General features: G+C 41.6%; 1 protein-coding gene across 1 annotated transcript; it reads left to right on the top strand.

Moving 5' to 3' along the window:
• The first annotated feature begins 2,846 nt into the window (after positions 1-2,846).
• Positions 2,847-19,363, top strand: LOC121549308 (5-hydroxytryptamine receptor 1E-like). The gene is made up of 2 exons (XM_041861170.1): positions 2,847-2,933; positions 18,036-19,363. The coding sequence occupies exon 2, from the start codon at positions 18,122-18,124 to the stop codon at positions 19,256-19,258; it is 1,137 nt and encodes a 378-aa protein (XP_041717104.1). The 5' UTR covers positions 2,847-2,933; positions 18,036-18,121; the 3' UTR covers positions 19,259-19,363.
• The last annotated feature ends 8,364 nt before the right edge of the window (positions 19,364-27,727 follow it).

The raw sequence follows: 27,727 nt of genomic DNA, 5'->3' as shown, positions 1-27,727 counted from the left end.
GCATTGGTTTACTTTGTTTGTTTTGTCCCAGAGTAAGACTCAAAACATTTTTAAATAATTATAGGCCAATCTCAAAGCTGTCACCCCTGGTGAAAATACTTGAAACCCTTGTAAGTGAACAGCTAAAAGAGTTTTTATTTACTAACTCTATTTTATCAATGTATCAATCGGGCTTCAGGAAGAAGCATAGCACAATTACAGCAGCCATGAAGGTTTTAAATGATATCACTGAAGCCCTTGACAAAAAACAGCACTGTGTCTCACTTTTTATTGATCTCTCTAAGGCTTTTGATACAGTTGATCATGCTATACTAAGGCAGAGATTGTTGAGTGTAGGTCTTTCGGAGCATGCAGTTGCATGGTTTGCTAACTATCTGTCTGATAGAACTCAGTGCACTCAATTTGATGGGCTTATGTCTGTTAAATTGTCTGTCCTGAATGGTGTGCCCCAGGGCTCTGTACTTGGTCCTCTCTTATTCACTATTTATATTAATGATTTAGACAAAAATGTCCAAAATGCACAACTTCATTTTTATGCTGATGATACTGTTATTTACTGTTGTGCCTCATCTCTTACAAAAGCTTTCCAGAACTTGCAAACTGCTTTTATACTGTTCAACATACCTTGTGTCAATTGGAAGCTTATCCTCAATACTGACAAAACTAAACTAATGGTGTTTTCTAATGCAAGAAATAGACCTCTGAACCTTTCACCTGTTACTACCTGTCAGGGCAAGGAGATTGAGGTTGTAACCTCATATAAATATCTTGGAATTCTAATTGATGACGGCCTCTCTTTTAAATTGCATATTCAACAACTTACAAAAAAATTGAAGCTGAAATTGGGATTTTATTTTAGGAATAAGGCCTGTTTTTCTTTTGAAGCCAGAAGGAGGCTAGTATCAGCTACATTTATGCCTTTACTAGACTATGGGGATATTTTATATATGAATGCTTCCGCTCAGTGTTTGAGATCAATTGACACTCTTTATCATGGTACTTTGAGATTTATTTTAAACTGCAAAACCCTTACGCACCACTGTACTTTGTATACCAGGGTTGGCTGGCCTTCTCTAGTCACTCGTAGGCTCAGTCACTGGTATACTTTTATTTACAAAGCCATTTTGGGTTTACTACCTTTTATTTGGGCATTTTTGTTGTTCAGAAATGTGGTGGGTACTCTCTTCGTTCACTGGACTTTATCCTGCTAACTGTTCCAAATGTCCGAACTGAATTTGGTAAAAGGTCTTTTATGTACTCTGCGCCATCGTCTTGGAACACCTTACAAAATAATTTTAAACTGGAAGAACTTGTCCCGATTGGTGTTTTTAAATCTCTGATGAAGGATTTTGAGGCTGATTCCCTGACCTGTCAATGTTTTTAATTTGCTGTTTTTGATATTGTTATACTCTTGTGAATTCATGAATGGTTTTTACTAGATTACTTGTAGTTTTTCATGTTGTCTGTCTGTAATTTTTTTGTAATGACTTGGTGCTGCCTATCTTGGCCAGGACGCTCTTGAAAAAGAGATTTTAAATCTCAATGAGCCCTTCCTGGTTAAATAAAGGTTAAATAAAATAAATAAAATAAAATCAGTCACAGAAGAACTAGGCTAGTCCATCTGATCTGTATTATGATTGGCTGCAGAGCATTTCGTATTATTCTGTACGTAATCCGAGACACTCCATTTAGTATGATATGTTACGTTTCATATGGTATGTATTAATTTGTAGATGTCCATCACCCATTTCGTATGATATGTTACAAATTTACAATTCGTATGATAAAACGTACAATATGTTACGCATTTGCAAAATGTATGATATGTTATGAATTCTAGCTAGGTGGCTAACGTTAGCTAGCTGGCTAACGTTAGCTAGGCTAGGGGTTAGGGGTTAGGGTTAAGGTTAGGGTTAAGTTTAAGAGTTAGGTTGAAGGGTTAAGGTTAGGTTTAGGGGAAGGGGAAGGGTTAGCTAAAAGGGTTAAGGTTAGGGGAAGGGTTAGCTAACATGCTAAGTAGTTGCAAAGTAGCTAAAAAGTAGTAAGAAGTTGAAAGTGGCTAATTAGCTAAAATGCTCAAGTTGTCTGTGATGACATTCAAACTCGCAACCTTTGGGTTGCTAGACGTTCGTGTTATACGCCCACTCATCCACCCAGGCCTTTGTAACCATACCAAACATAACATATCATACTAATTTGAGTGTCCCGGATATACATTTACTATGTTACGTCTAGTTTATGAGACCAGGCTGTTGATATAGATCTCCCTCATACTGATACTGTATGTCCTCAGAGGGTCCTCACCAATGGGCCTGTAGTGTTCTAGTGCCCTAGGGGCCTGCCTGCCTGGTCCTGATATCCTATCAGACTTCAACTCCCATTTTCCATAGGCCTATTCATATCAGCTAAAACCTATTGAGTTGGAAACATCACTCAATATAAATCATGCAGTATGATTGCTATATTGCCTGGTGAATGGTAATGAGAATGCTCAACTGCTTCTAGCAAAAGTTGCCCCCTAGTGTTACAGTGCGTTTCATTCAAGTGCGACTCACTGACAACCTTGATATTTGTAGGGAGACGAAAACCAAAGCAGTCTGTAATAACCGGCAGAACGATTTTTTATGAGTTCTCCGGATAAACTCGATAAAGTCCAGATTTAGAACAATGAGATCAGTGCACTCCTATGTGCAGGGCTAATGGGGCGCGGATTATTCGAAGGTTCTGCAGACCCTCAGTTGAAAATCTTCAATTGGCAAATGTAAGGACACCTGATGAACGGTTCAGCGCGTGCACCCACACCGCCGGAAATCGCGCTCAAAAACCCACTGGCTCGTTGAGGACTACCAACGTTCAACGGAGACAGATTTATTCATTTCCATTAAGAATTTTAAATGATGACGCTCCAAAAGAGTTTGGGAAAACGATACACAGTAAGCGATGCGTTGCGCACAAAACTTACCAATACTTCTTAATGAGCACACTATACCTTTGTATTAGGATGTTGTAGTCAGACTGTAGTCTGATCAGTCACAGTTGTCAGTGCAGGTAAATGTTGCCTTTTTGCTTATCGACTGCTCGATTACCTTTAGAACAGCTGCATCTGGTTTCTTTAAAATGTTAATTGTGTGGATACTACTTGTGTATAATCCAACAAAACCCCCCACAAATAATAAGGTATATCTGAGTTCTTTAGATATTATCTGGCTTACTGTTTTGGAATGACTTGTTATTTAACTTGAATAACAAATTCATTTAGTATTTTCTCCTTCAGGGAATTTATGTTCGGTTTCTTTGTGTTTATGTAGGCTATGTTGATTATTACCTGTTTTAAGATAATAAAATAGATCTAGGGTGTATCTTTCCAGAAAAACAAAAATCTAAAGTAAGTATGTTTTAATTGGATAATGCTCAACAGAATGCATGGAAAATTACTTATCATTCATAAAATTATGATTGTCTTTTTCATTGATGCGTAGGCCAATAGCCAATCCTATTGAAAAATTCGGCTATAGGCTTCAGGCTGTCTAGGCGATTTTAATTAAATGATTTCCCATTCCTTTATTGAATCTTATGTGAATTTATGATAATTTATGATAATCCAATAGAAATCGACTGATTCGTCCATATGTTTAACATAAAGTCCCCATCCCATACTTTATCCATGAGGGTTAATTAATAAAATGTCGATTTGGAATTTAAACAGCTTCCTTCTTTAAGACTTCTAGCTCGAAAAGTGAGCAAATGGAAATTACATGGAAATTGCAAAGTGGTGTATTTCGGACATTAATGACACCATGGGGAATTGTGTAGGAGAGACCGTGCCAGCCATGGACTGCTGCACATCTTTTTCTGAAGTTCGGTGTTCGTAATGGAGTGTGCGCACGCGCGTACTAGTATCTGCGAACTCCAAAGCTTGGAGTGGGGGTTGGGGGCGAGGAGTAGCAGCCTCTTCCATCCTTCTTTTGAGATCACCATTACATGCGTTTGCACTCCTGTCCTGTAGATTATCTAAACAAAGGTTACATGTGACAGGAAAGAGAACACAAATCTGTGGATCTTTGAATAGACATATGGCTCTGGCCCCATAAAATACTAATAAAATCTTTATTTGGGGTGCTAATGCTAGAAATATTATTGAGGGGCTTCAGCACCTTCAAGCCGGTCCCTGGAACCACCGTCGCATGTCGCATGTTTACTGGATGAAGACAGATTAACACTGAGAAGAGGGCATTCAGGCACTGGGAGAGCTTCATCTCTTTTCATGAATCACCCTGTGCTTAGCCTCACATGAATGATAGGAAAGTATTATGTCCTCTTTTCACATAAATCGCATAATGTTGTCTTTTCTGTCTGGATGATTAGGATCAGTCATTAGTAACACCTACAGGTGTAGTATCTTAATTTTCTGCGTGCCTTCCTCCGGCACCTGTTTCGAATAGATATCCTGGATGGGTGGGAGCACGGTCCCAGTGATTCACAACCCGCTGGAGGGCCTTGAGGTCATGGACGGAGCAATTCCAATACCAGGCTGTGATGCAATCGTTCAGGACACTCTCGATGGTGCAGCGGTAGTATCTGGAGAGAATTTATTCAGCTGCCTTAGGTAGTAGAGATGCTGTTACGCCCTCTTGACAAGAGTGGGGCTGTTGTTGGTCCATGACAAGTCTTCGGTGATGTGGAACTTAAAACTCAAGACTCTCTCTACTGCAGTCCCGTTGATGTGGATCGGGGCATGTTCCCTCCTCTGCTTCCTGAAGTCAATGATCAACTTATTTGCTTTGCTGACGCTGATGGAGAGGTTGTTGTCATGACACCACAATGCCAGTTCACTTACCTCCTCCCTATAGGCTGACTCGTCATTGTTGGTTATCAGGCCTACAACCGTGGTGTCGTCAGCAAACTTGATGATGGAGTTGGTGTCGTGCAAAGCCACACAGTCGTGGGTGAACACGGAGTACAGCTGAGGACTGAGGACACACCCCTGGGGGGCCCCTGTGTTAAGAGTCAGTGTGGAGGAGGTGTTGTTGCCAGTCCTCACAGCCTGTGGTCTGCCCGTCAGGAAGTCCAGGATTCAGTTGCAGAGGCTGGTATCCAGACCCAGGGTTCTGAGCTTGGTGTCAAACTTGGAGAGAACTATAGTGTTGAATGCTGAACTGTAGTCAATTAACAGCATTCTCACATAGGTGTTCCTCTTGTCCAGGTGTGTTACGGCCGTGTGAATAGCGTTCGAAATGGCATCTTCCGTGAATCTGTTGGAGCGGTAGACAAATTGGAGTTGGTCCAGTGTGCCTGGCATACTGGCCTTGACGTGGGCCATGACCAGCCCCTCAAAGTACTTCATGATGATTGAGGTGAGCGTGACGGGGCGATAGTCATTTGGGCATGTCACCTTGTTTTTCTTGGGCACTGGGACAATAGTGGTCTCCTTAAAGTAGGTGGGGACTACAGTCTGGGACAGGTTGAAGATGTCCAAGAAGACACCCACCAGCTAGTCAGCACACACTCTGAGGACGCGGCCAGGGATGCCATCTGGGCCGGCAGCTTTGTGAGTATTCACTCTTTTGAGAGTTTTCCTAACATCAGCCTCGGCGAGTGAAAGGACTTGGTCGTCTGGAGCGGCGAGTGTCTTCCTGGATGGCTCGGTATTGTCTGCCTCGAAGCGAGCATAGAATGTGTTAAGCTCGTCTGGAAGGGAGGCTTCAGTGGTCACCGCACAGCTGGATTTGCCTTTGTAGTCCGTGATAAGTTTGAGTCTGTATTGTCTTTTTGCATCCCTAATGGATTGTGGAGCTTTTACCTGCTTGCCTTGTACGCTTCGTGTGCCACCGAGTCATCGGGGTTGGTTCTGCTGACATTAAATGCTGCAGTACGGGCTCATCCCAAATTACACTCTATTCTCTATATAATGCACTACGTTTTACCAGGGCTCTAGGGCTCTGGTCAAAGTAGTGCAATGTGTAAAAGAGTGCCATTTGGGATGCAGCCAGGGGTTCTATTTTCGTCTGGCCCTTTAAGACCCACAAAAAACAGGTCTAAACGGTAACACAGTTAATATTGGCATGGATTTTTTAGAGCGGAAGCGCAGCTGAGATGCACAGTGCCCATGGAAGAGAGATGTACCCTTTGTGCCGGTGAATCTTGTATTTAGAAACATAAAACAGTTATTGTTTCCCCAATTCCTGTATCACAGCAAATCCAATTAAACTATTGACATACACACAAAGAAACAGAGCTTGATTATGTATTCATGTCTGTTATGTTATGACATTTTAGGAGCGGGAAGTCTTACCACCAGCCAAATTTAGAACAGATAAGCAAGAGTTTAGGACAGCCGGAAAGAGAATCTGAATCCCAAATGGCACCCTATTCCCTGCATAGTGCACGACTTTTGACCAGAACCCTATAGGCGGTGGTCAAAAGTAGTGCACTACAGTATATAGGGAATAGGGTGCCATTGGGAATGCAGACAGAGAGTTCTATTTCAGAGTAAAGTGAAACTTTCAATACTCATTCATTCTCCCCCAGGGAGGGACATTATACATCTAACAGGCATTGAAGTCAATGAATAAAAAGTCTAATCTCACAAGCATTGTTCATAACAACTTTGACAGTGCATTTACAGTACAGTGACATTACTGGCTGGCGTTTGGAAACAAGAGTTTAAAAGGAAACAGGAGTTTATACCAAAGCATTCTGAGGATTGTTATCTGGCTGGGTTGTTTTAAAGTCCTACTCCAGTCTCCTTATCAGCTCATTTATCACCTGATTTACTTAAAGTTGCAATGCAGTGGTTCTTATCTTAATATCAAATCATTTCTGGGTGACAATTAAGTACCTTACTGTGATTGTTTCAATTAAAATGGTAAAAAAAGAAACAAAAATGGCTTTGCTAGGACTGTCTGGGAGTGATCTGAGTGGGGAGGGGAAAACAGAAAACTCTCTTTCATAATAATCTAGTTACTAAGGCCAAAACTCCATCCCACCAAAACAGGCTGAGATTTCAGGCAGTCTTTTCAAACAGCTCTTACAATAAAAGGGCATTATCCAAATTTTCACAATTTCACAGTATTATTCCAACCTCATAGTGTGGAAATATACACTATATGGCCAAAAGTATGTGGACACCCCTTCAAATAAGTGGATTCTGCTATTTCAGCCACACCCATTGCTGATAGGTGTATAACATCGAGCACACATACATGCAATCTCCATAGACAAACATTGGCAGTAGACTGGCCCGTACTGAAGAGCTCAGTGACTTTCAATGTGACTCCGTCATAGGATACCACCTTTCCAACAAGTCAGTTTGTCAAATTTCTGCCCTGCTAGAGCTGCCCTGGTCAACTGTAAGTGCGGTTATTGTGAAGTGGAAATGTCTAGGAGCAACAACGGCTCAGCCGCGAAGTGGTAGGCCACACAAGCTCACAGAACAGGACCGCCGAGTGCTGAAGCGCGTAGCGCATAAAAATAATCTGTCCTGTTGCAACACTCACTACCTAGTTCCAAACTGCCCCTGGAAGCAACGTCAGCACAAGAACTGTTCGTTGGGAGATCCATGAAATGTATTTCCATGGCCGAGCAGCTGCACACAAGCCTAAGATCACCATGTGCAATGCCAATCATCGGCTGGAGTGGTGTAAGCTCGCCGCCATTGGACTCTGGAGCAGTGGAAATGCATTCTCTGGAGTGATAAATCACGCTTCACCATCTGGCAGTCCAACGGACGAATCTGGGTTTGGCGGATGCCAGGAGAATGCTACCTGCCCGAATGCATAGTGCTAACTGTAACTTTTGGTGGAGGAGGAATAATGTCTGAGGCTGTTTTTCATGGTTCGGGATAGGCCCCTTAGTTCCAGTGAAGGGAAATCTTAAAGCTACAGCATACAATGACATTCTAGACGATTCTGTGCTTTCAACTTTGTGGCAACAGTTTGGGGAAGGCCCTTTCCTGTTTCATCATGACAATGCCCCCGTGCACAAAGCAAGGTCCATACAGAAATGGATTGTCGAGATCGGTGTGGAAGAACATGACTGGCCTGCATAGAGCATTGACCTCAACCCCATCGAACACCTTTGGGATGAACTGGAACGCCGACTGCGAGCCAGGCCTAATCGCCCAACATCAGTGCCTCACTAATGCTCTTGTGGCTGAATGGAAGCAAGCCCCCGCAAAAATGTGTAACATCTAGTGGAAAGCCTTCCCAGAAGAGTTGAGGCTGTTATAGCAGCAAAGGGGGGACCATCTCCATATTAATGGCCATGATTTTGGAATGAGATTGACAAGCAAGTGTCCACATACATTTGGCCATGTAGTGTATATAAAACACAGGAAAATCACGTTTTTGACTGCACTGGGCCATTAACAAAAGGTACATCTCAATAGGTTCTCTATTGCTCCTCTATTGTTCCTCAAGCAAGGGGAGGCAGATTACATCAATAATCCCCATTTGACCAACTCCTTTAATGCCCTACTCCTTGAAGTTTACAGTTGTTTTACCCTTTAGTGTGTGTACTTTGCTTTATTTATACTTGGGATATCGCTTTTCAACAGTAAAAGTAAAAGGAATCACTGGAGGACGTCTTTAAAGAGCCACTGAACATGCCGATTGGCTTGTGTGTTTGTTAGAGAGCAATCACCGCAGCTGTCTACCCCATGTTATTGGGCAAAAGGACATCGTCAAATCAAAACTCAACCCTCATTTACCCCTTGTGACGCATGGATGTTCCAAATTTATTCCAAAATTATCCTATTTACACATTGTAGTACATTTTGACACTAGAATAACTATTTCGGACTCATGTCGATGCCACATATGCCGTTTTCAAAGGCATTTTCAAAGGCAGTCGACAGGGAAGTGGCAGGTGGGATTTCAGGACCTTGGACAGTACCCCCTCCTGGTAGACCATCTGCTCCTCCACAGCAAGATTTACATCACAACTTTGACAGTGCATTTATATGGTGACATTAAGAAAAGTTTAAACCCCAAAAGTTTAAACCAAAGCATTCTGAGGATTGTTATCTGGCTGGGTGTGTTTAAGTGTGTTTAAAGCTGAGCAGAGACATAGTACTGTGGACTTGTAGGACCTAGGTCAGTACAAGATACTGCCTGCCCCAACTTTCACAGTGTATTCTTATGGGGACATTACGACCTGATGTTTTGGTGACAAACTAAACGATTATGATCAGAAACAGGACTTAAAACCAAAGCATTTGAAGATTGTGATCTGGGATGTGTTTAAAGTAGAGCCATGGCAGTGGCATCATAGTGATTTCAGCACCTTGGACAGCACCCCATATACCTTGTCTGTCCCACTCTCCATCCCACCAAGATTAACATCCTGAAAGCAACTGTCAATCAATGTCTGTGTGACAGGTTAGGTAAATGTGGGGACAGAGGCCCCTGCATCAATCAATGTCCTCCGCCTTCTTACACAGTAATATATTGTTGCTGAGGTTCCATCTTAAATGGTGACAGCTGATTGTTATACTACCTGTTCTTGCTACCTTGAGAAAATATGATGTTTCAGTTCATGGTCTCATGGTTCAGGAGTGAATTATAGGCCAATTGTTTATGTCAGACATGTATTTATTTATTGTGTTTAAGGCGGTCACATTTGATTTGTCGCTTCTCTGAGTGGGTACATCAGTTGCGTTTAAACTGGACAAGAATTGTGTTCTTGGTAAATAAAAATGGCATCCCCTCCATACACAGCCTTTCAGGAACTTTAAGAGTCTCAAAATACCACCTATTCTTCCTCTATTAAAGCCAAGAGCAGAGTTATCCCCTTGCCATGGTCCATCATATTCAGAGCCTGTTACTGTGTCTCAAATGGCACCCTATTCCCTATGTAGTGTACTTTTGATTTGCCATTTGGGACCACCTCCCTAATGGTCAAAATGCATTCCAGAGCAGGAGGCTAGTGGGGGGAATAGAGGTGCAAATAATATGCCTGGATGTCATAACATCTAATTGGATATGAAATGGAAATGGAGATAGGTTTGACCTCTTCCTTCACCTACAGGTGTAGGATCTTAATTTGACCAGTTTCTCACAGCAGGAAGAAAATTTTTACTGCAGCAACAGGAAATTTGAATTATTGTGTGGATTATAATTAATGGACATTCAATAATTTGATAAATTTTTAGTTGAGGCAAATCAAGTCTGGAATTTGAAAGTGTAAAACAACAGGGTGATCAAATTAAGATCCTATGCTTGTATCATCTTTCCATTTCTATTTCCTGTCATCTCTTTGCTCCAGGCTGTTGTTTGTTCCACTCATCAGGTAACAAGTACCCCTGTCTATCTTAATTTTCCTTATACATTTTGCATTAATGTCCCCTTTTCTAACAATAGGCTTAGCAAAGAGATCATTAACGGGTTTGAATGATAGAATCGGACCATTATTGGCTATGATAGGTGTACAGTGTATGTTGATGATGGATTGTTCGCCCACAGCTTGTGATACAGAGCCACAGGGATCTGTCAGTTTTATGATAATGCAAGATCACCATTGCAATCTCCACTCCTGAAAGGTCATCCATTTCCCTGGTGAGATGATAGCTGAGTAATAGCATCGTTTCCCGACATCCTGAGTGTAATTTGCCTGGCTCCCTACAAAAGTAAGCACAGTCAGCATAGTCAGTGAGTGATTTAGATGTCATCCATCAGTTACGTTAGGTTACATTATGAATGGAATAGCGGTCATACAATATCATACGAATTAGAGGATGTATAGTATCACACTTCTTACCTAGTCGAACAATAACAAATTAATTGGATGACGTAACTTATCATACGTTGGCGGATGCATAGTGGAGAACGTATAGTATTATACGTCTTTCTCTGAGACCAGGTTACTTGTTGTGTTATAACAAATAATAATACAAATATGCCATTTAGCAGCCGCTTTTATCCAAAGCGACTTACAGTCATGTGTGCATACATTTTTGCGTATGGGTGGTCCCGGGGAACAAATCTACATTGGTGGTAAGGAGAACTAAAACGACAAAGGTTAGCTCAAATTCAACAGTTGTCCCCAATGAGACTCGAACACGCAACCTTTGGTTGCTAGACAGTCACAGTATACACCCACCCATCCTCCCGATTAACCTCCCTGCTTTCGATTCAGGCCCATGGACCAACTTCACCCCCCCCTTGGTAAGTTAGTCTAGCAGCCAGCTATCTAAACTTGTATTAAGCATGGTCGAATTACCGACCGGGATGGGGCCCATTGGTCATCAGTTATCATATAAAAAACTGCAAGACCCACGAGCCACTGCGGCCCCTCATGATGAGTCCCAGGTTTTTTTTGCCCCCACTCCCATCAAAGTTGCCCATCCCTAAAGTCTAAAGTAACTATACCATTAGTACATCATACATCTTGGAGGTGCATAAAAATATGTATAGTATCGGCGCTCTGAATTACAGTAATTTGCCATTTTCCAAGCCTACTCTGTCTCATTATCTGAAACCGACAAACTGCGGGATTTGTGCTCATTTCTAGAAAGATCAACAACAGCATAACATTGGATATGTGATGCTGCAGCTGCCCTCAGTAATGGGTTGGGCCATATTTTCAGCTTCTGTTTTAGCCCAATAGACAGGTCATAAACTTGGGTCAGCATAGGTCATGTGAAAGAGATATGTGCCTTTCCAGTGGAAACAAATGGGGCATCTGAGTCCAAAGCAGAGTTATTTCAGTCTCTGAAACTTAGTTTTTACATTAGATTTGAGAGGGACTTGGTGCTCTTTAGAGGGTTGACTAAATGCTTCTTTCATTCCCATTTGAATCCCATGTTTAATGACAGCCTTGCAGCAACTTTGCTTGAATCAGAGAGGGAAATACTCCAAAGGGAAAAAAGGATTGTTTGGTGTGTGAGAACCTTTTGATGTTTGACAGTCTCAAAGCCCCACTGATTATATTTCAATACAAAGTGATGGGAGTGTTTGAGACATGCTTTCATTTCCCCAGGGAGGTCAAGTATAGAAAAGCAAGGGGTGTTCAAATGGCATTATATAAAAACCAGGTCAAAAGGATGATTAGTACACAATGCACACAACTACACACAGAGTAAAGGAGTGTTATTTTCAATTGAGTGATATCTTTATTGAGCCAATATGCAATTATGCATTCTCAAGAAATATGAAAAGCATTTTGAAGAAGTGGTTGCTGGTTGTTGTCTACATACTCTGATGTTATTGGCCTGATTAAGATTAAAGATACATGTTCATCTTTCAAGCACCCTGCCAGTAGCACCATACTATTAAAGATCTACTAAAATACACTGAACAAAAATATAAATGCAACATGCAACAATTCCCTATGTATCCCAGGCTGTTGATTGTGGCCTGTGGAATGTTGTCCCATTCCTTTTCAATGGCTGTGCGGAATTGCTGGATATTGGCAGGAACTGGAACACGCTGTCCTACACGTCAATCCAGAGCATCCCAAACATGCTCAATGGGTGACATGTCTGTTGAGTATGCAGGCCATGGAAGAACTGGGACATTTTCAGCTTCCAGGAATTGTGTAAAGGTCCTTGCGACATGGGGTCGTGCATTATCATGCTGAAACATGAGGTGATGGCGGCAGATGAATGGCATGACAATGGGCCTCAGGATCTCGTCACGGTATCTCTGTGCATTCAAATTGCCATCGATAAAATGCAATTGTGTTCGTTGTCTGTAGCTTATGCCTGCCAATACCATAACCCCTCCGCCACCATGGGTCACTCTGTTCACAACAATGACATCAGTAAACCGCTCTCCCACACGTCTGCCATCTGCCAATTACAGTTGAAACCAGGATTAATCTGTGAAGAACACACTTCTCAAGCGTGCCAGTGGCCATCAAGCATTTGCCCACTGAAGTCGGCGCCAAACTGCAGTCAGGTCAAGACCCTGGTGAGGACGACGAGCACGCAGATAAGCTTCCCTGAGACGGTTTCTGACAGAAATTATTTGGTTGTGCGAACACACAGTTTCATCAGCTGTCTGGGTGGCTGGTCTCAGACGATCCTGCACGTGAAGAAGCTGGATGTGGAGGTCCTGGACTGGCGTGGTTACACGTGGTCTGTGGTTGTGAGGCCGGTTGGACGTACTGCCAAATTCCCTAAATGATGTTGGAGGCAGCTTATTGTAGAGATATGAACATTAAATTCTCTGGCAACAGCTCTGGTGGACATTCCTGCAGTCAGCATGCCAATTGCACACTCCCTCAAAACTTGAGACATTTGTGGCATTGTGTTGTGTGACAAAACTGCATATTTTAGAGTGGCCTTTTATTGTCCCCACCACAAGGTGAACCTGTGTAATGATCATGCTGTTTAATCAGCTTCTTGATATGCCACACCTGTCAGGTGGATGGATTATCTTGGCAAAGGAGAAATTCCCACAAGCAGGGATGTAAACAAATTTGTTCACAATATTTGAAAGAAATACGCCTTTTGTGCGTCTGGAACATTTCTGGGATCTTTTATTTCAACTCATGAATCATGGGACCAACATTTTTTGTTCAGTGTATTTTGAGTCATACTTTAATCAAATATCAGGCTCAAAGGAATGTCTTTAAAGCCATGGATAAAAGCTAAATGTGCTGTCTCGTTGCTCTGGTCTACCATAAATGGTGTGACAGTGGTGTGCTGAGACCTTATTCCTCAGCGGAAATGGCCTTTCAAATGCCAGACTGAGTGGTTACATGAAAGGGCTCAGAGGGGGGGCAGTAGGATGTACTGCACACACACCTCTGTATTCTCCCAGAGAATGTTTGACAGGTTAAGCCATTGATGACTCACCTTCAGATGAGGGGAAAGCGTTTTTTGAAAGGTACTGTATTCCTTGAAAAGCAACTGTTTTCAAGCCTCTGCACACCTCCATTGTTGACTAAATGGTAATACGAACTAAGGGATGTTTTACTGGTACTTCAAAGTAAGTTAGATTATCGTTTTCAAATAGAGATGTATTATGAATTCAATGTTTTCTTTTTTTTCACTCCACTCTCCTTTCCCTCTACTCCCACCAAGTGGATAGTCGTAGTAACTAGTTACATTCAGTTTTACTGGCTCATGCAAATCATTATCAGCAGGGTAAATGTACCATACTGAGGATTTTGCTTATTCTCTGTATGAAACTCAGGCTAAATCAAATCAAGCAAATGAAGGAAAATGTCTCGTTGAAAATTCGGAAGGGACGCTAAAGACTGAATGATTCCATAATGCATGGTCTTTAAGTCGAGGCCCCACAGGCTGAAAATGACTTTTTTGCATCTACTTATCAATGTTGAGATTTTTGGGTATTTTGGTCGTTTAATTTTAGAACTTTAAAAAAAGTCAACATAAAAATGTAAAACTTGATGTACATGTATATTTTCTTTTGTTTATCATACTGTCATAAAAATTTCATGAATTTTAACCACTTTCAAATGGACATAAATCCAAAATGTCAAAGCTCACTACATTGAATCACACAAAATTTTAAAGCCCATTACATAGAGAATGTTACAAATGGGACTATATGTAGTAACTTACTTTGTAGAGATGGTGATTGGGTTTAAATAGGCATTTGACGATTGCTTGTCTAAATTCAATGTACTTTTCTTTAACTGCCATTTTCCGAAAGTCAGACAGTTCCCACACGCCAGACTGTTCCCACACGCCAACTAATTTCCTTAGATATATTCTCCAGACTTGTATAGAGTATAAATGTATATAAATTGTTATTCTAGATAACGTTTTCTTTGGAAAAATTTACCAAAAACTCATTTCACATACATGTCTTTAGTATTTTACAGATAGAAAGATGAAAAAAGTATAAATCAACAATCTGCTCTATACAAGTCCAGTCCTGGAATGTCTTACCAATATGAAACCAAAATATTTAGGCTGACATCATCCAGTGTCCAGAAAAATGTATATTGCCTAATTTGCATATTTTAACATAATATTTCAGAAAAGTCGTAATACAAAATAGTTATATATTGATATATATACAGTACCAGTCAAACGTTTGGACACACCTACTCATTCCATGGTTTTTCTTAGTTTTTACTATTTTCTACATTGTAGAATAATAGTGAAGACAGCAAAACTATGAAATAACACATATGGAATCATGTAGTAACAAAAAAAGTGTTCAACAAAAAAAATTTATTTTATATTTCAGATTCTTCAAATAGCAACCCTTTGCCTTGATGACAGCTTTGCACACTCTTGACATTCTCTCAACCAGCTTCACCTAGAATGCTTTTCCAACAGTCTTGAAGGAGTTCCCACATATGCTGAGCACTTGTTGGCTGCTTTTCCGTCACTCTGCGGTCTGACTCATCCCAAACCATCTCAATTGGGTTGAGGTTGGGGGATTGTGGAGGCCAGGTCATCTGATGCAGCACTCCATCACTCTCCTTCTTGGTAAAATAGCCATTACACAGCCTGGAGGTGTGTTGCGTCATTGTCCTGTTGAAAAACAAATGATAGTCCCACTAAGCCCAAACCAGATGGGATGGCGTATCGCTGCAGAATGCTGTGGTAGCCATGCTGGTTAAGTGTGCCTTGAATTCTAAATAAATCACAGACAGTGTCACCAGCAAAGTACCCCCATACCATAACACCTCCTCCTCCATGCTTTACGGTGGGAAATACACATGCGGAGATCATCCATTCACCCACACCGCATCTCACAAAGCCACGGAGGTTGGAACCAAAAATCTCCAATTTGGACTCTAGACCAAAGGACACATTTCCACCTGCCTAATGTCCATTGCTTGTGTTTCTTGGCCCACGCAAGTCTCTTCTTCTTATTGGTGTCCTTTAGTAGTGGTTTCTTTGTAGCAAGTCGACCATTAAGGCATGATTCACACAGTCTCCTCTGAACAGTTGATGTTACTTGAACTCTGTGAAGCAATTAATTGGGCTGCAATTTCTGAGGCTGGTAACTCTAATGAACTTATCCTCTGCAGCAGAGGTAACTCTGGGTCTTCCATTCCTGTGGCGGTCCTCATGAGAGCCAGTTTCATCATAGCGCTGGATGGTTTTTGTGACTGCACTTGAAGAAACTTTCAAAGTTCTTGAAATGTTCCGTATTGACTGACCTTCATGTCTTAAAGTAATGATGGACTGTTGTTTCTCTTTGCTTATTTGAGCTGTTCTTGCCATAATATGGACTTGGTCTTTTACCATATAGGGCTATCTTCTGTATACCCCCCCTACCTTGTACACAACTGATTGGCTCAAATGCATTAAGAAGGAAAGACATTTCACAAATTAACTTTTAAGAAGGCACAATTGTTAATTGAAATGCATTCCAGGTGACTACCTCATGAAGCTGGTTGAGAGAATGCCAAGAGTGTGCAAAACTGTCATCAAGGCAAAGTTTGGCTATTTGAAGAATCTCAAATATGAAATATATTTTGATATGTTTAACACTTTTTTGGTTACTACATGATTCCATGTGTGTTATTTAATAGTGTTGATGTCTTCACTATTATTCTACAATGTAGAAACCAGTAAAAATAAAGAAAAACCATTGAATGAGTAGGTGTGTCCAAACTCAAACTTTTGACTGGTACTGTATATTCAACTGGTAAAAGTTCATTGTGATATGACTAAGGGGAAAAAATAACCCTATTAGGGTGTGGTGCCTATTGGGGCGGCAGGTAGCTTAGTGGTTAAGAGCATTGTGCCAGTAACCGAAAGGTTGCTGGTTCTAATCCCCGAGCCAACTAGGTGAAAAATCTGTCGATGTGCCCTTGAGCAAGGCACTTAACCCTAATTGCTCCTGTAAGTCGCTCTGGATAAGAGTGTCTGCTAAATGACTAAAATGTAAATGGTGCCTCACCTTAAGTTCTCATTGTTATTTTACAACTGTATCAGTCTAAGACCTTAGTTGCTCTGCCTCGTGTTGAGTTAGACAGACAGATGGTCAGGACTAATTTCCACATGCCTAATTCATACCATACCCTGGCTTGGCCCACCTGTCAGTGTTTATATTGACTCAGCTGAGGTGTGCATTAAGAGTTGCACTAGGGGCAGTAGTGAACCATGTCCATGCTGACAGCTACCATTGAAATGTTCTGTCTACCTGGTCTAGCTAAGGCTGCGTCCCAAATAGCACCATATTCCCTACATAATACAATAGGGTTCTGGTCAGAAGTAGTGCACTATGTACGGAATAGGGTGCCATTTGGGAAACAGTATCCTTCAGCAGTCTCATGCCTGCTTGCAGATATAAAGCCCAATATTTCTGCCTCTCAGAGAGAATGAGAGACATTGTATGCGATAGATAAGCCTTCTTAGATCGATATTCCTCATTTACACTAGCCCCATTGCTACATTCACTCACTGTAACATAGATTATTCTCTTTATTCTCTGTCTCAACAGTTTGCGCCTTATTAACTTTTTGTAAGAAGCAATTACTTTGTCAGATTATAGGGTATTTTATGTTGGATGGAATTGGAAATCTGGTACAGTAAAATATATTTATATGTCAGTGAAATCATGGAGGATCAAATGAATGTTTATGGAAAATCTCTTTTCAAGCGTTCAATTACAGACAAAACAAGAAAATAGCAGTGATAATTAGCAGTGTGGCCTCTACTTTAGGAACATTCTCCACTCGGTTTTATAACTACTCTCTGTGTTAAGTGGCTTTTCATCTCCCAAATGACATTGCTTAAAAAGGTTTCCTGAGTATAGGTCCAAACCGTTCACCTTTCAGAAGCTCAATTACTGCCATGGGCTGCACTATTTCACCTTGATTGTCAGTCATTATCCTAACAACCCCCAATAATTTTGATTAGAAAGGCAGGTGAAAAATACAAATACTAATTTAAAGTTTGCCAGAGCAAAGAAACTCTGTGCCCTCTATTGTGTAGCAGTTATTACAAAATATATAACATATATAATTATGTCTAGTGTACTTGTTAGAATTCTTATAAAGTATCATACTGAAAAACACATTTTCACCAAGGTCTCTGTGACAGTGTAAAATATTTGTTCTGAAATAATAATATTTAAGCACTTTTTTGTGTGTTGCAGGGTGACCTTTGATCCATAGTGTGGATCATCCTATCCCTGGGAGAGATTGTGTCCAGCAGAAGGGGGATATCTGGCACTGTCTGGGGATGGAGATGGAGATGGAGAGGTACCATGGGGACAGCTTCACAGGGCCCAACATCACCAACAGCACAGGAGCCCCAGCCAGCGCTCTCCCAGTGGTGGTGTTTACAGACAGGATGGTGGTGCTGGTGGTTCTACTGGGGCTCCTCACCCTCCTCACTGCACTGGTCAACGGTGCCGTCATCACAGCCATCTGCACCACCAAGACGCTCCACCTGCCTGCCAACTACCTCATCTGCTCGCTGGCGTTCACTGACTTTCTGGTGGCTATCCTGGTGATGCCGATCAGCATCCTCTACATTGCCACGGAGACCTGGTCGTTGGGCCAGGTGGTGTGTGAGGCCTGGCTGAGCGTGGACATGACCTGCTGCACCTGCTCCATCCTGCATCTGTGTGTCATAGCGCTGGACCGCTACTGGGCTATCACCAAGGCCATCGAGTATGCCCATAAGAGGTCAGCCCGCCGGGCAGCTGTCATGGTGGGCATTATCTGGGTCATCTCTATCTTCATATCTATACCTCCCCTTTTCTGGAGACACAGTAGCCATGGCCCAAAACAGTGCATCATAGAGCACAACCATGTGGGCTACACCATTTACTCCACTTTTGGGGCATTTTACATCCCCATGTCCCTTATTCTCATCTTGTACTATAGGATTTACAATGCCGCAAAGACACTTTACCAGAAACGGGTCTCGTCGCGGCACCTGAGCAGCCGAAGCACTGACAGCCAGAACTCTCTGAACCACTGCCGCGTGGCACACACCTTCTGCATATCGGACCTGTCCACCTCAGACCCCACTCTGGAGTTTGACAGGCTCAATGTCACCATCCGTATCCCTTCATTTGAGACAGAGATGGAGGCGGCAGATGAGAAGCACCAGATCTGTACCTCCCGAGAGAGGAAGGCAGCACGTATTCTGGGCCTCATCCTTGGGGCTTTTATCCTCTGTTGGATGCCTTTCTTTCTGAAGGAGCTCCTTGTAGGCTTACAGGTCATAACTGCCTCCCAACATGTATCTGACTTCTTAACCTGGCTGGGCTACATCAACTCACTCATTAACCCTCTCCTTTACACCAGCTTCAATGAGGATTTTAAGTTGGCCTTTAAGAAACTGCTCAGACGAAAGGAGCATGCATAGGTTTGCAGGCCCAGGTTGAATGTACAGTATTGTCCCATCAGGGAATGTATGAGGGAAAGTGACATGCAGTGTGTCCATTGGCTATATGACTTGTGTGATGTGGTTTTCTAAATAAAAGTCTTAAATGTTCTGCTTCTTGTTCTTTGCTGAAACACAAACTTTGACCAAAAATAATCATGGCTCATAAATGCACATCCATACACAAAGACATACAGTCATGTCCAAAATTATTGGCACCCTTGATAAAGATGTGCAAAAAAGACTGTATAAAATAAATAATACCAATACTGAACTACAGTATATTGTATGCTAAAACAATGGGACAATTATTTGATTTGATCCTAATACAATTGCTCAGAGTAAGAGATTTTGTTTAACAAGTAATAAGCCTTTTTCTAAAATGTTTTATGAGATTGGAAAACACATTAGGAGAGATCTTATACCATTCCTCCATACAGAATCCTTCCAGATCCTTGATATTCTTCATTTGAATTGTGAATTGTGCATTTTGAATTGTGCTTGGGGTTATTGTCTTGCTGGAAGATCGACTTGCTGCCAGGTTTCAGCCTCCTGGCAGAGGCAATCAGGTTTTTGGCTAAAATGTCCTGGTACTGGGTAAAGTTCATGATGCTGTTGACCTTAACAAGGGCCCAAGGACCAGTGGAAGCAAAATAGCCCCATAACATCAAAGATCCGCCACCATATTTTACAGTAGGTATGAGGTTATTTTCTGCCTATGCATCCTTCTTTTGACACGAAACCCACCACTGGTGTGCGTGGCCAAAGACCTCTATTTTCATGTCATCTGACCATAGCACTGGTTCCAATCCAAGTGCCAATACCGTTTAGCGAACTCCGGGCGTTTGCATTTGTTGGAGGACATGAAAATAGAGCTCTTTGGCCACGCACACCAATGGTGGGTTTCGCGTCGAAAGAAGACTGCATAGGCAGAAGAACCCCATCTCCAGGCCATCAGACTTTCAAACAGTAATCACTAGCTGGCCTCCAGCCAGTACCCTGCCCTGAACCTTAGACACAGTCACTAGCCGGCTACCAACCGGTCCTATAAAATGACTGTTGTATACACTTTTTCTATTCACAAACTGTCTATACACACCATTCACATACAGTGCCATGCAAATGTATTCAAACCCCTTGGACTTCTTCGCATTTTATTGTGGGATTAAAAGAGTATTACACAAAATACTCTCATGTCAAAGTATTATTATTATTATATATATATTTTTTTATTGATATAAATTAAATAACTAAAATATAGTCATTGCGTAAGGATTCTGCTACCTAAGTCAATACATGTTAGAAACACCTTTGGCATCGATTACAGCTGTGAGTCTTCTTTGGTAAGTCTATAAGCGCTCTGCACACCTGGATTGTGCAATATTTGCCCATTATACATTTCAAAATTCTTCAAGCTCTGTCAAGATGTTGGTGTTAATGGCTATACAGAATTGTTCAAGTCTTGCCATAGATTTTCAAGCAGATTTAAGTCAAAACTGTAACTTGGTAAGCAACTCCAGTGTAGATCTGGCCTTGTGTTGTAGGTTATAGTGTCTGGCGTAAAGGATTTTGCCTATGCTTAGCTCAATCCCGTTTCTTTTTATCCTGAAAATCTCCCCAGTCTTTGCCGATGTCAAGCATGTCTATACCATGATGCAGCCACCACCATGCTTGAAAATAAGGAGGCAGTTACTCAGTGATGTGTTGTGTTGGATTTGCCCCAAACATACAGCTTTACATTTAGGCCAAAACGTTTATTCCTTTGCTGTTTTTCTTTTTCAGTATTACTTTAGTGCCTTGTTGCATACAAGATGCAAGTTTTTGAATATTTTTATTCTTTCTATTTGTATTCTTCTTTTTACTATGTCATTTAGGTCATTATTGTGGAGTCACTGCAATGTTGTTAATCCATGCTCAGTTTTCTACCATCACAGACATTGAACTCTGTAGCTGTTTTAAAATCACCAATGGCCTCATGGTAACATCCCTGAGCAGTTTCATTCCTGTCCTGCAGCTCAGTTCAGAAGGACGACTGCATCTTTAATGTGTTTAGGTGGTTAAATATATAATCCACAGCATAATTATTAACTTGACCATGCTTAAAGAGATATTCAATGTCTGATTTGTTATTGTTACCCATCTACCAATCACTGCCCTTCTTTATGAGGCTTTCGAAAAGCTCCCTGGTCTTTGTAGTTCAATCTGTGCTTGAAATGCAATACTTGACTGAGGGATCTTACAGATGTTGTATTTATTGGGGACAGAGGAAGTTCATTAAAAAATCATGTGAATTGTTAAGCCAAAATGTACTCCTGAACTAATTTAGACTTGCCTAAAATGGATGAATTATGTAACAACTATATTTTAGTTATGAATGTTTTATTTATTAAAGCAATAATTTACAACTTTGACATTACAGAGTATTTTGTGTAGATTGTTGACAAAATATTACAATTTTAATCCCACTTTGTAACACAATAAAATATGAAGAAATCCAAGGGGTCTGAATACTGTATATCCCGGACTCTGTTCCAGAAGCTAATTTCCTACATTATCAAATCAAATCAAATGTTATTTGTCACATGCTTCGTAAACAACAGGTGTAGGTTAACAGTGAAATGCTTACTTATGGGTCCTTTTCCAACAATGCAGAGTAAAGATGAAAGATGTTTCTTTTTTTTAATACAAAATAGAAATAAATACACAGTGAATAACGAATAGCAATAATGAGTAAAAATAACATGGCTATATACAGGGAGTACCAGTACCGAGTTGATGTGCAGTGGTACGAGATAATTGACGTACAGTAGCTATGTACATACAGTGCTGTGAAAAACTATTTGCCCCCTTTCTAAATGTCTCTACTTATCAGATCTTCAACCAAAACCTAATATTAGATCAAGGGAACCTGAGTGAACAAATAACACAACAATTACATATTATTTCATTTATTAAATAAACAAAGCTATGCAACACCCAATGGCCCTGTGTGAAAAAGTAATTGCTCCCTTACACTCAATAACTGGTTGTGCCACCATTAGCTGCAATGACTCCAACCAAACGCTTCCTGTAGTTGTTGATCAGTCTCTCACGTCGCTGTGGAGGAATTCTGGCCCACTCTTCCATGCAGAACTGCTTTAACTCAGCGACATTTGTGGGTTTTCAAGCATGAACTGCTCATTTCAAATCCTGCCACAACATCTCAATTGGGATTAGGTCTGGACATTGACTAGTCCATTCCAAAACTTCAAATTGGTTGCTTTTTAGTCATTTTTATGTAGACTAGATTGTCTGTTTTGGATCATTATCTTGCTGCATGACCCAGCTGCGCTATAGCTTCAGCCTGACATTCTCATGTAGAATTATTTGATACAGAGCAGAAATCATGGTTCCTTCTATTAAGGCAAGTCGTCCAGGTTCTTAGGCAGCAAAGCATCCCCAAACCATCACACTACCACCACCATGCTTGACCGTTGGTTTAAGGTTCTTACTGTGGAAGGCAGTGTTTGGTTTTCGCCAGGCACAATGGGGCCCTTGTCCCATTGTGTGTGTGTGTGTGTGTGTGTTGGGGTGTCAGTTGAGTCCGGTGTGTGTGCATAGAGTCAGTGCAAGAGAGTTAGTGCAAAAAAGGGTAAATGCAGGTAGTCCAGGTAGACATTTGATTAGCTATTTAGCAGTATTGTTTAGCAGTCTTATGGCTTGGGGGTAGAAGCTGTTCAGGGTCCTGTTGGTTCCAGATTTGGTGCACTGGTATCGCTTGCCATGCGGTAGCAGAGAGAACAGTCTATGGCTTGGGTGGCTGGTGTCTTAGAAAAATGTTTGGGCCTTCCTCTGACACCACCTGATATAGAGGTCCTGGAGCTCAGCCCGAGTGATGTACTGGGCTGTCCTCACCACTCTCTGTATCAAGCCGTACCAAGCAGTGATATAACCAGTCTAGATGCTCTCAATGGTGCAGTTGTATAACTTTTTGAGGATCTTAGGGCCCATGCCAAATCTTTTCAGTCTCCTGAGGGGAAAGAGGCGCTGTTGTGCCCTCTTCACAACTGTGTGGGTGTATGTGGACCATGTTAATTCCTTAGTGATGTGGACACTGAGGAACTTGCAGCTCTCGACCCACTCCACTACAGCCCCAACGATGTGGATGGGCCATGCTCGCCCCTCCGTTTCCTATAGTCCGCGATCAGCTCCTTTGTCTTGCTGACGTTGAGGGAGAGGTTGTTGTCCTGGCACCACACTGCCAGGTCTCTGACCTCCTCCCTATAGGCTACCTCATCGTTGTCCGTGATCAGTCCTACCACTGTCGTGTCGTCAGCAAACCTGATGATGGTGTTAGAGTCGTGCGCAGCAACACAGTCGTGGGTGAACAGGGAGTACAGGAAGGGACTAAGAACACACCCCTAAGGGGCCCCCATGTTGATGGTCAGCATGTCGGATATGTTTTTTTTGTTATTTTATTTTATTTATTTTATTTATTTATTGGGGGGGTAGATCAGCTTTAATATTGCAGATAGATTGTAACTTCCATCAATGTAATTGTCTGCATCACTTCCAATCCCCCATATGTTTTTTTTAATCTCGCAAATACATATATATATATATATATATATATATATATATACACACATACATACATACATACATACATACATACATACACATACATACATATATACACATACATATACATTTCCTTTTTAAAAATATATTTCCCTTCATTACTTTCCAACCCCACCACCCTAATTGGAGTAAACTAGTGAACAACAATGCTTAGGCCTCTACTTCCAGCTTATACATACTATATACATTTTATGGACACAGTAAATTTTACAATAATTATATTGTAAATATATACCCTCAACCTCTGCGGATATGTTGTTGCCTACCCTCACCGTGGCCCGTCAGGAAGTCCAGGATCCAGTTGCAGATGGAGGTGTTCAGTCCCAGGGTCCTGAGCTTGGTGATGAGTTTGAAGGAGACTATGGTGTTAAATGCTGAGCTGCAATCAATGAACAACATTCTTACATAGGTATTCCTTTTGTCCAGGTGGGTGAGGGCAGTGTGGAGTGCAATAGAGATTGCGTCAACTGTGGATCTGTTGGGGAATAGAGCTAAGCACAGGCAAAATCCTAGAGAAAAACCTGGTCCAGTCTGCTTTCCAACAGACACTGGGACATAAATGTACCTTTCAGCAGGACAATAACCTAAAACACAAGGCCAAATATACAATGGAGTTGCTTACCAAGATGACATTGAATGTTCCTGAGTGGCCTAGATACAGTTTTGACTTAAATCGTCTTGAAAATCTATGGCAAGAATTGAAAATGGCTTTCTAGCAATGATCAACAACCAACTTGACAGAGCTTGACATATTTTAAAAATAATAATGTGCAAATACTGTACAATCCAGATATGCAAAGCTCTTAGAGATTTACCCAGAAAGACTCACAGCTGTAATTGCTGCCAAAGGTGATTCTAACATGTATTGACTCAGGTGGTTGAATACTTATGTAATCAACATATATTAGTGTTTTATTTTTCATATATATATACATATATATATATATATATATTTTACAAATGTTAGAATTTGCTTCCACTTTGACATTAGAGTATTTTGTGTAGATCATTGACAAAAAAATGACAATTAAATCCATTTTAATCCCACCTTGTAACACAACAAAATGTGGAAAAAGTCAAGGGGTGTGAATACTTTCTGAAGGCACTGTAGCTATTCTAATATATATACTACTGTAGATTGCATTTTAGTTACCCTGCTTACACACACTGCATATTTATTTATATACTGTATTCTTGACATAGCACACTCTAACATACCTACAATACTGCTGTACATATCATTCTTAGTATATTTTGTGTAAATGAATCAGGTATAAATACATATAGATTGCATTTGGATTACTGTTACAGTGGTGCTTGGGTTGTTAATTGGATGTTTATTTTTTATTATATATATATACACTGCTCAAAAAAATAAAGGGAACACTTAAACAACACAATGTAACTCCAAGTCAATCACACTTCTGTGAAATCAAACTGTCCACTTAGGAAGCAACACTGATTGACAATAAATGTCACATGCTGTTGTGCAAATGGAATAGACAACAGGTGGAAATTATAGGCAATTAGCAAGACACCCCCAATAAAGAAGTGGTTCTGCAGGGGGTGACCACAGACCACTTCTCAGTTTCTATGCTTCCTGGCTGATGTTTTGGTCACTTTTGAATGCTGGCGGTGCTTTCACTCTAGTGGTAGCATGAGACGGAGTCTACAACCCACACAAGTGGCTCAGGTAGTGCAGCTCATCCAGGATGGCACATCAATGCGAGCTGTGGCAAGAAGGTTTGCTGTGTCTGTCAGCGTAGTGTCCAGAGCATGGAGGCGCTACCAGGAGACAGGCCAGTACATCAGGAGACGTGGAGGAGGCCGTAGGAGGGCAACAACCCAGCAGCAGGACCGCTACCTCCACCTTTGTGCAAGGAGGAGCAGCAGGAGCACTGTCAGAGCCCTGCAAAATGACCTCCAGCAGGCCACAAATGTGCATGTGTCTGCTCAAACGGTCAGAAACAGACTCCATTAGGGTGGTATGAGGGCCCGACGTCCACAGGTGGGGGTTGTGCTTACAGCCCAACACCGTGCAGGACGTTTGGCATTTGTCAGAGAACACCAAGATTGGCAAATTCGCCACTGGCGCCCTGTGCTCTTCACAGATGAAAGCAGGTTCACACTGAGCACATGTGACAGACGTGACAGAGTCTGGAGACGCCGTGGAGAATGTTCAACATCCTCCAGCATGACCAGTTTGGCGGTGGGTCAGTCATGGTGTGGGGTGGCATTTCTTTGGGGGGCCGCACAGCCCTCCATGTGCTTGCCAGAGGTAGCCTGACTGCCATTAGGTACTGAGATGAGATCCTCAGATCCCTTGTGAGACCATATGCTGGTGCGGTTGGCCCTGGGTTCCTCCTAATGCAAGACAATGCTAGACCTCATGTGGCTGGAGTGTGTCAGCAGTTCCTGCAAGAGGAAGGCATTGATGCTATGGACTGGCCCGCCCGTTCCCCAGACCTGAATCCAATTGAGCACATCTGGGACATCATGTCTCGCTCCATCCACCAACGCCACGTTGCACCACAGACTGTCCAGGAGTTGGCGGATGCTTTAGTCCAGGTCTGGGAGGAGATCCCTCAGGAGACCATCCGCCACCTCATCAGGAGCATGCCCAGGCGTTGTAGGGAGGTCATACAGGCACGTGGAGGCCACACACACTACTGAGCCTAATTTTAACTTATGATAAAAATTACAGACCTCTACATGCTTTGTAAGTAGGAAAACCTGCAAAATCGGCAGTGTATCAAATACTTGTTCTCCCCACTGTATTTGTCAATAACGTTTTTTTTTCTTCTTTGTATCAATATGACATTACACCATTACATAACACTAATAATAACAAAAACATAACATCAAATTATTGCTTTATTATCTGTGTACTTGTTTGACATTTTATTGCATTGTTAGGCGCTAGTAACATAAGCATTTCGCTGCGCCTGCTATAACATTTGCTAAACTGTGTAGGCCATGAGCGCAGACGAAGGATGTCAAGGATCTGGAAAGATTCTGTATGGAGGAGCGGTCTAAGATCCCTCCCAATGTGTTCTCTAATTTACATTTTACATTTTAGTCATTTAGCAGACGCTCTTATCCAGAGTGACTTACAGTTAGTGAATACATATCTTTTTATACTGCCCCCCCGTGGGAATCGAACCCACAACCGAACCCACAACCCTGGCGTTGCAAATGCCATGCTCTATCAACTGAGCTACATCCCTGCCAGCCATTCCCTCCCCTACCCTGGACGACGCTGGGCCAATTGTGCGCCGCCCATGAGTCTCCCAATCGCAGCCGGCTGCGACAGAGCCTGGATTCGAACCAGGATCTCTAGTGGCACAGTTAGCACTGGGATGCAGTGCCTTAGACCACTGCGCCACTCAGGAGCTCTAATCTCATAAAACATTTTAGAAAAAGGCTCAGAGGTATTGAAAACAGGGGTGCCAATCAATTTGATCCCTATCTTTTTGAGAGAAAAATATATTACTTGTTAAACAAAATCTATTTTTCTTTGTAGTTAGGATAAAATATTATAATTTTCCACATTATTTGAGCATACAATATATCTCAGTAGTATTTGTATTATTTATTTTATAGTCTTTTTTGCTCATTTTATCAAGGGTGGCAATCATTTTGGACCTGACTGTACATTGACACCAATTTTAAAATAGCCATGTGAGTTATTTACCGCACCTTCAAATGTTTATTTTTATCCACTTCATTCACTGGAGGTATACCTCCGTATTGGCTACAATAGACAGTAGCCCATGTGAGTGACCAAAGACCTGTACAAGAAACTGACATTTGCACCCATCAATTGTATTT

This window comes from Coregonus clupeaformis, chromosome 33, assembly GCF_020615455.1.
Source record: "Coregonus clupeaformis isolate EN_2021a chromosome 33, ASM2061545v1, whole genome shotgun sequence".
Taxonomy (NCBI): domain Eukaryota; kingdom Metazoa; phylum Chordata; class Actinopteri; order Salmoniformes; family Salmonidae; genus Coregonus; species Coregonus clupeaformis.
Note: the sequence above shows the minus strand (reverse complement) of the source record. Positions and strands in the feature narration are given on the sequence as shown.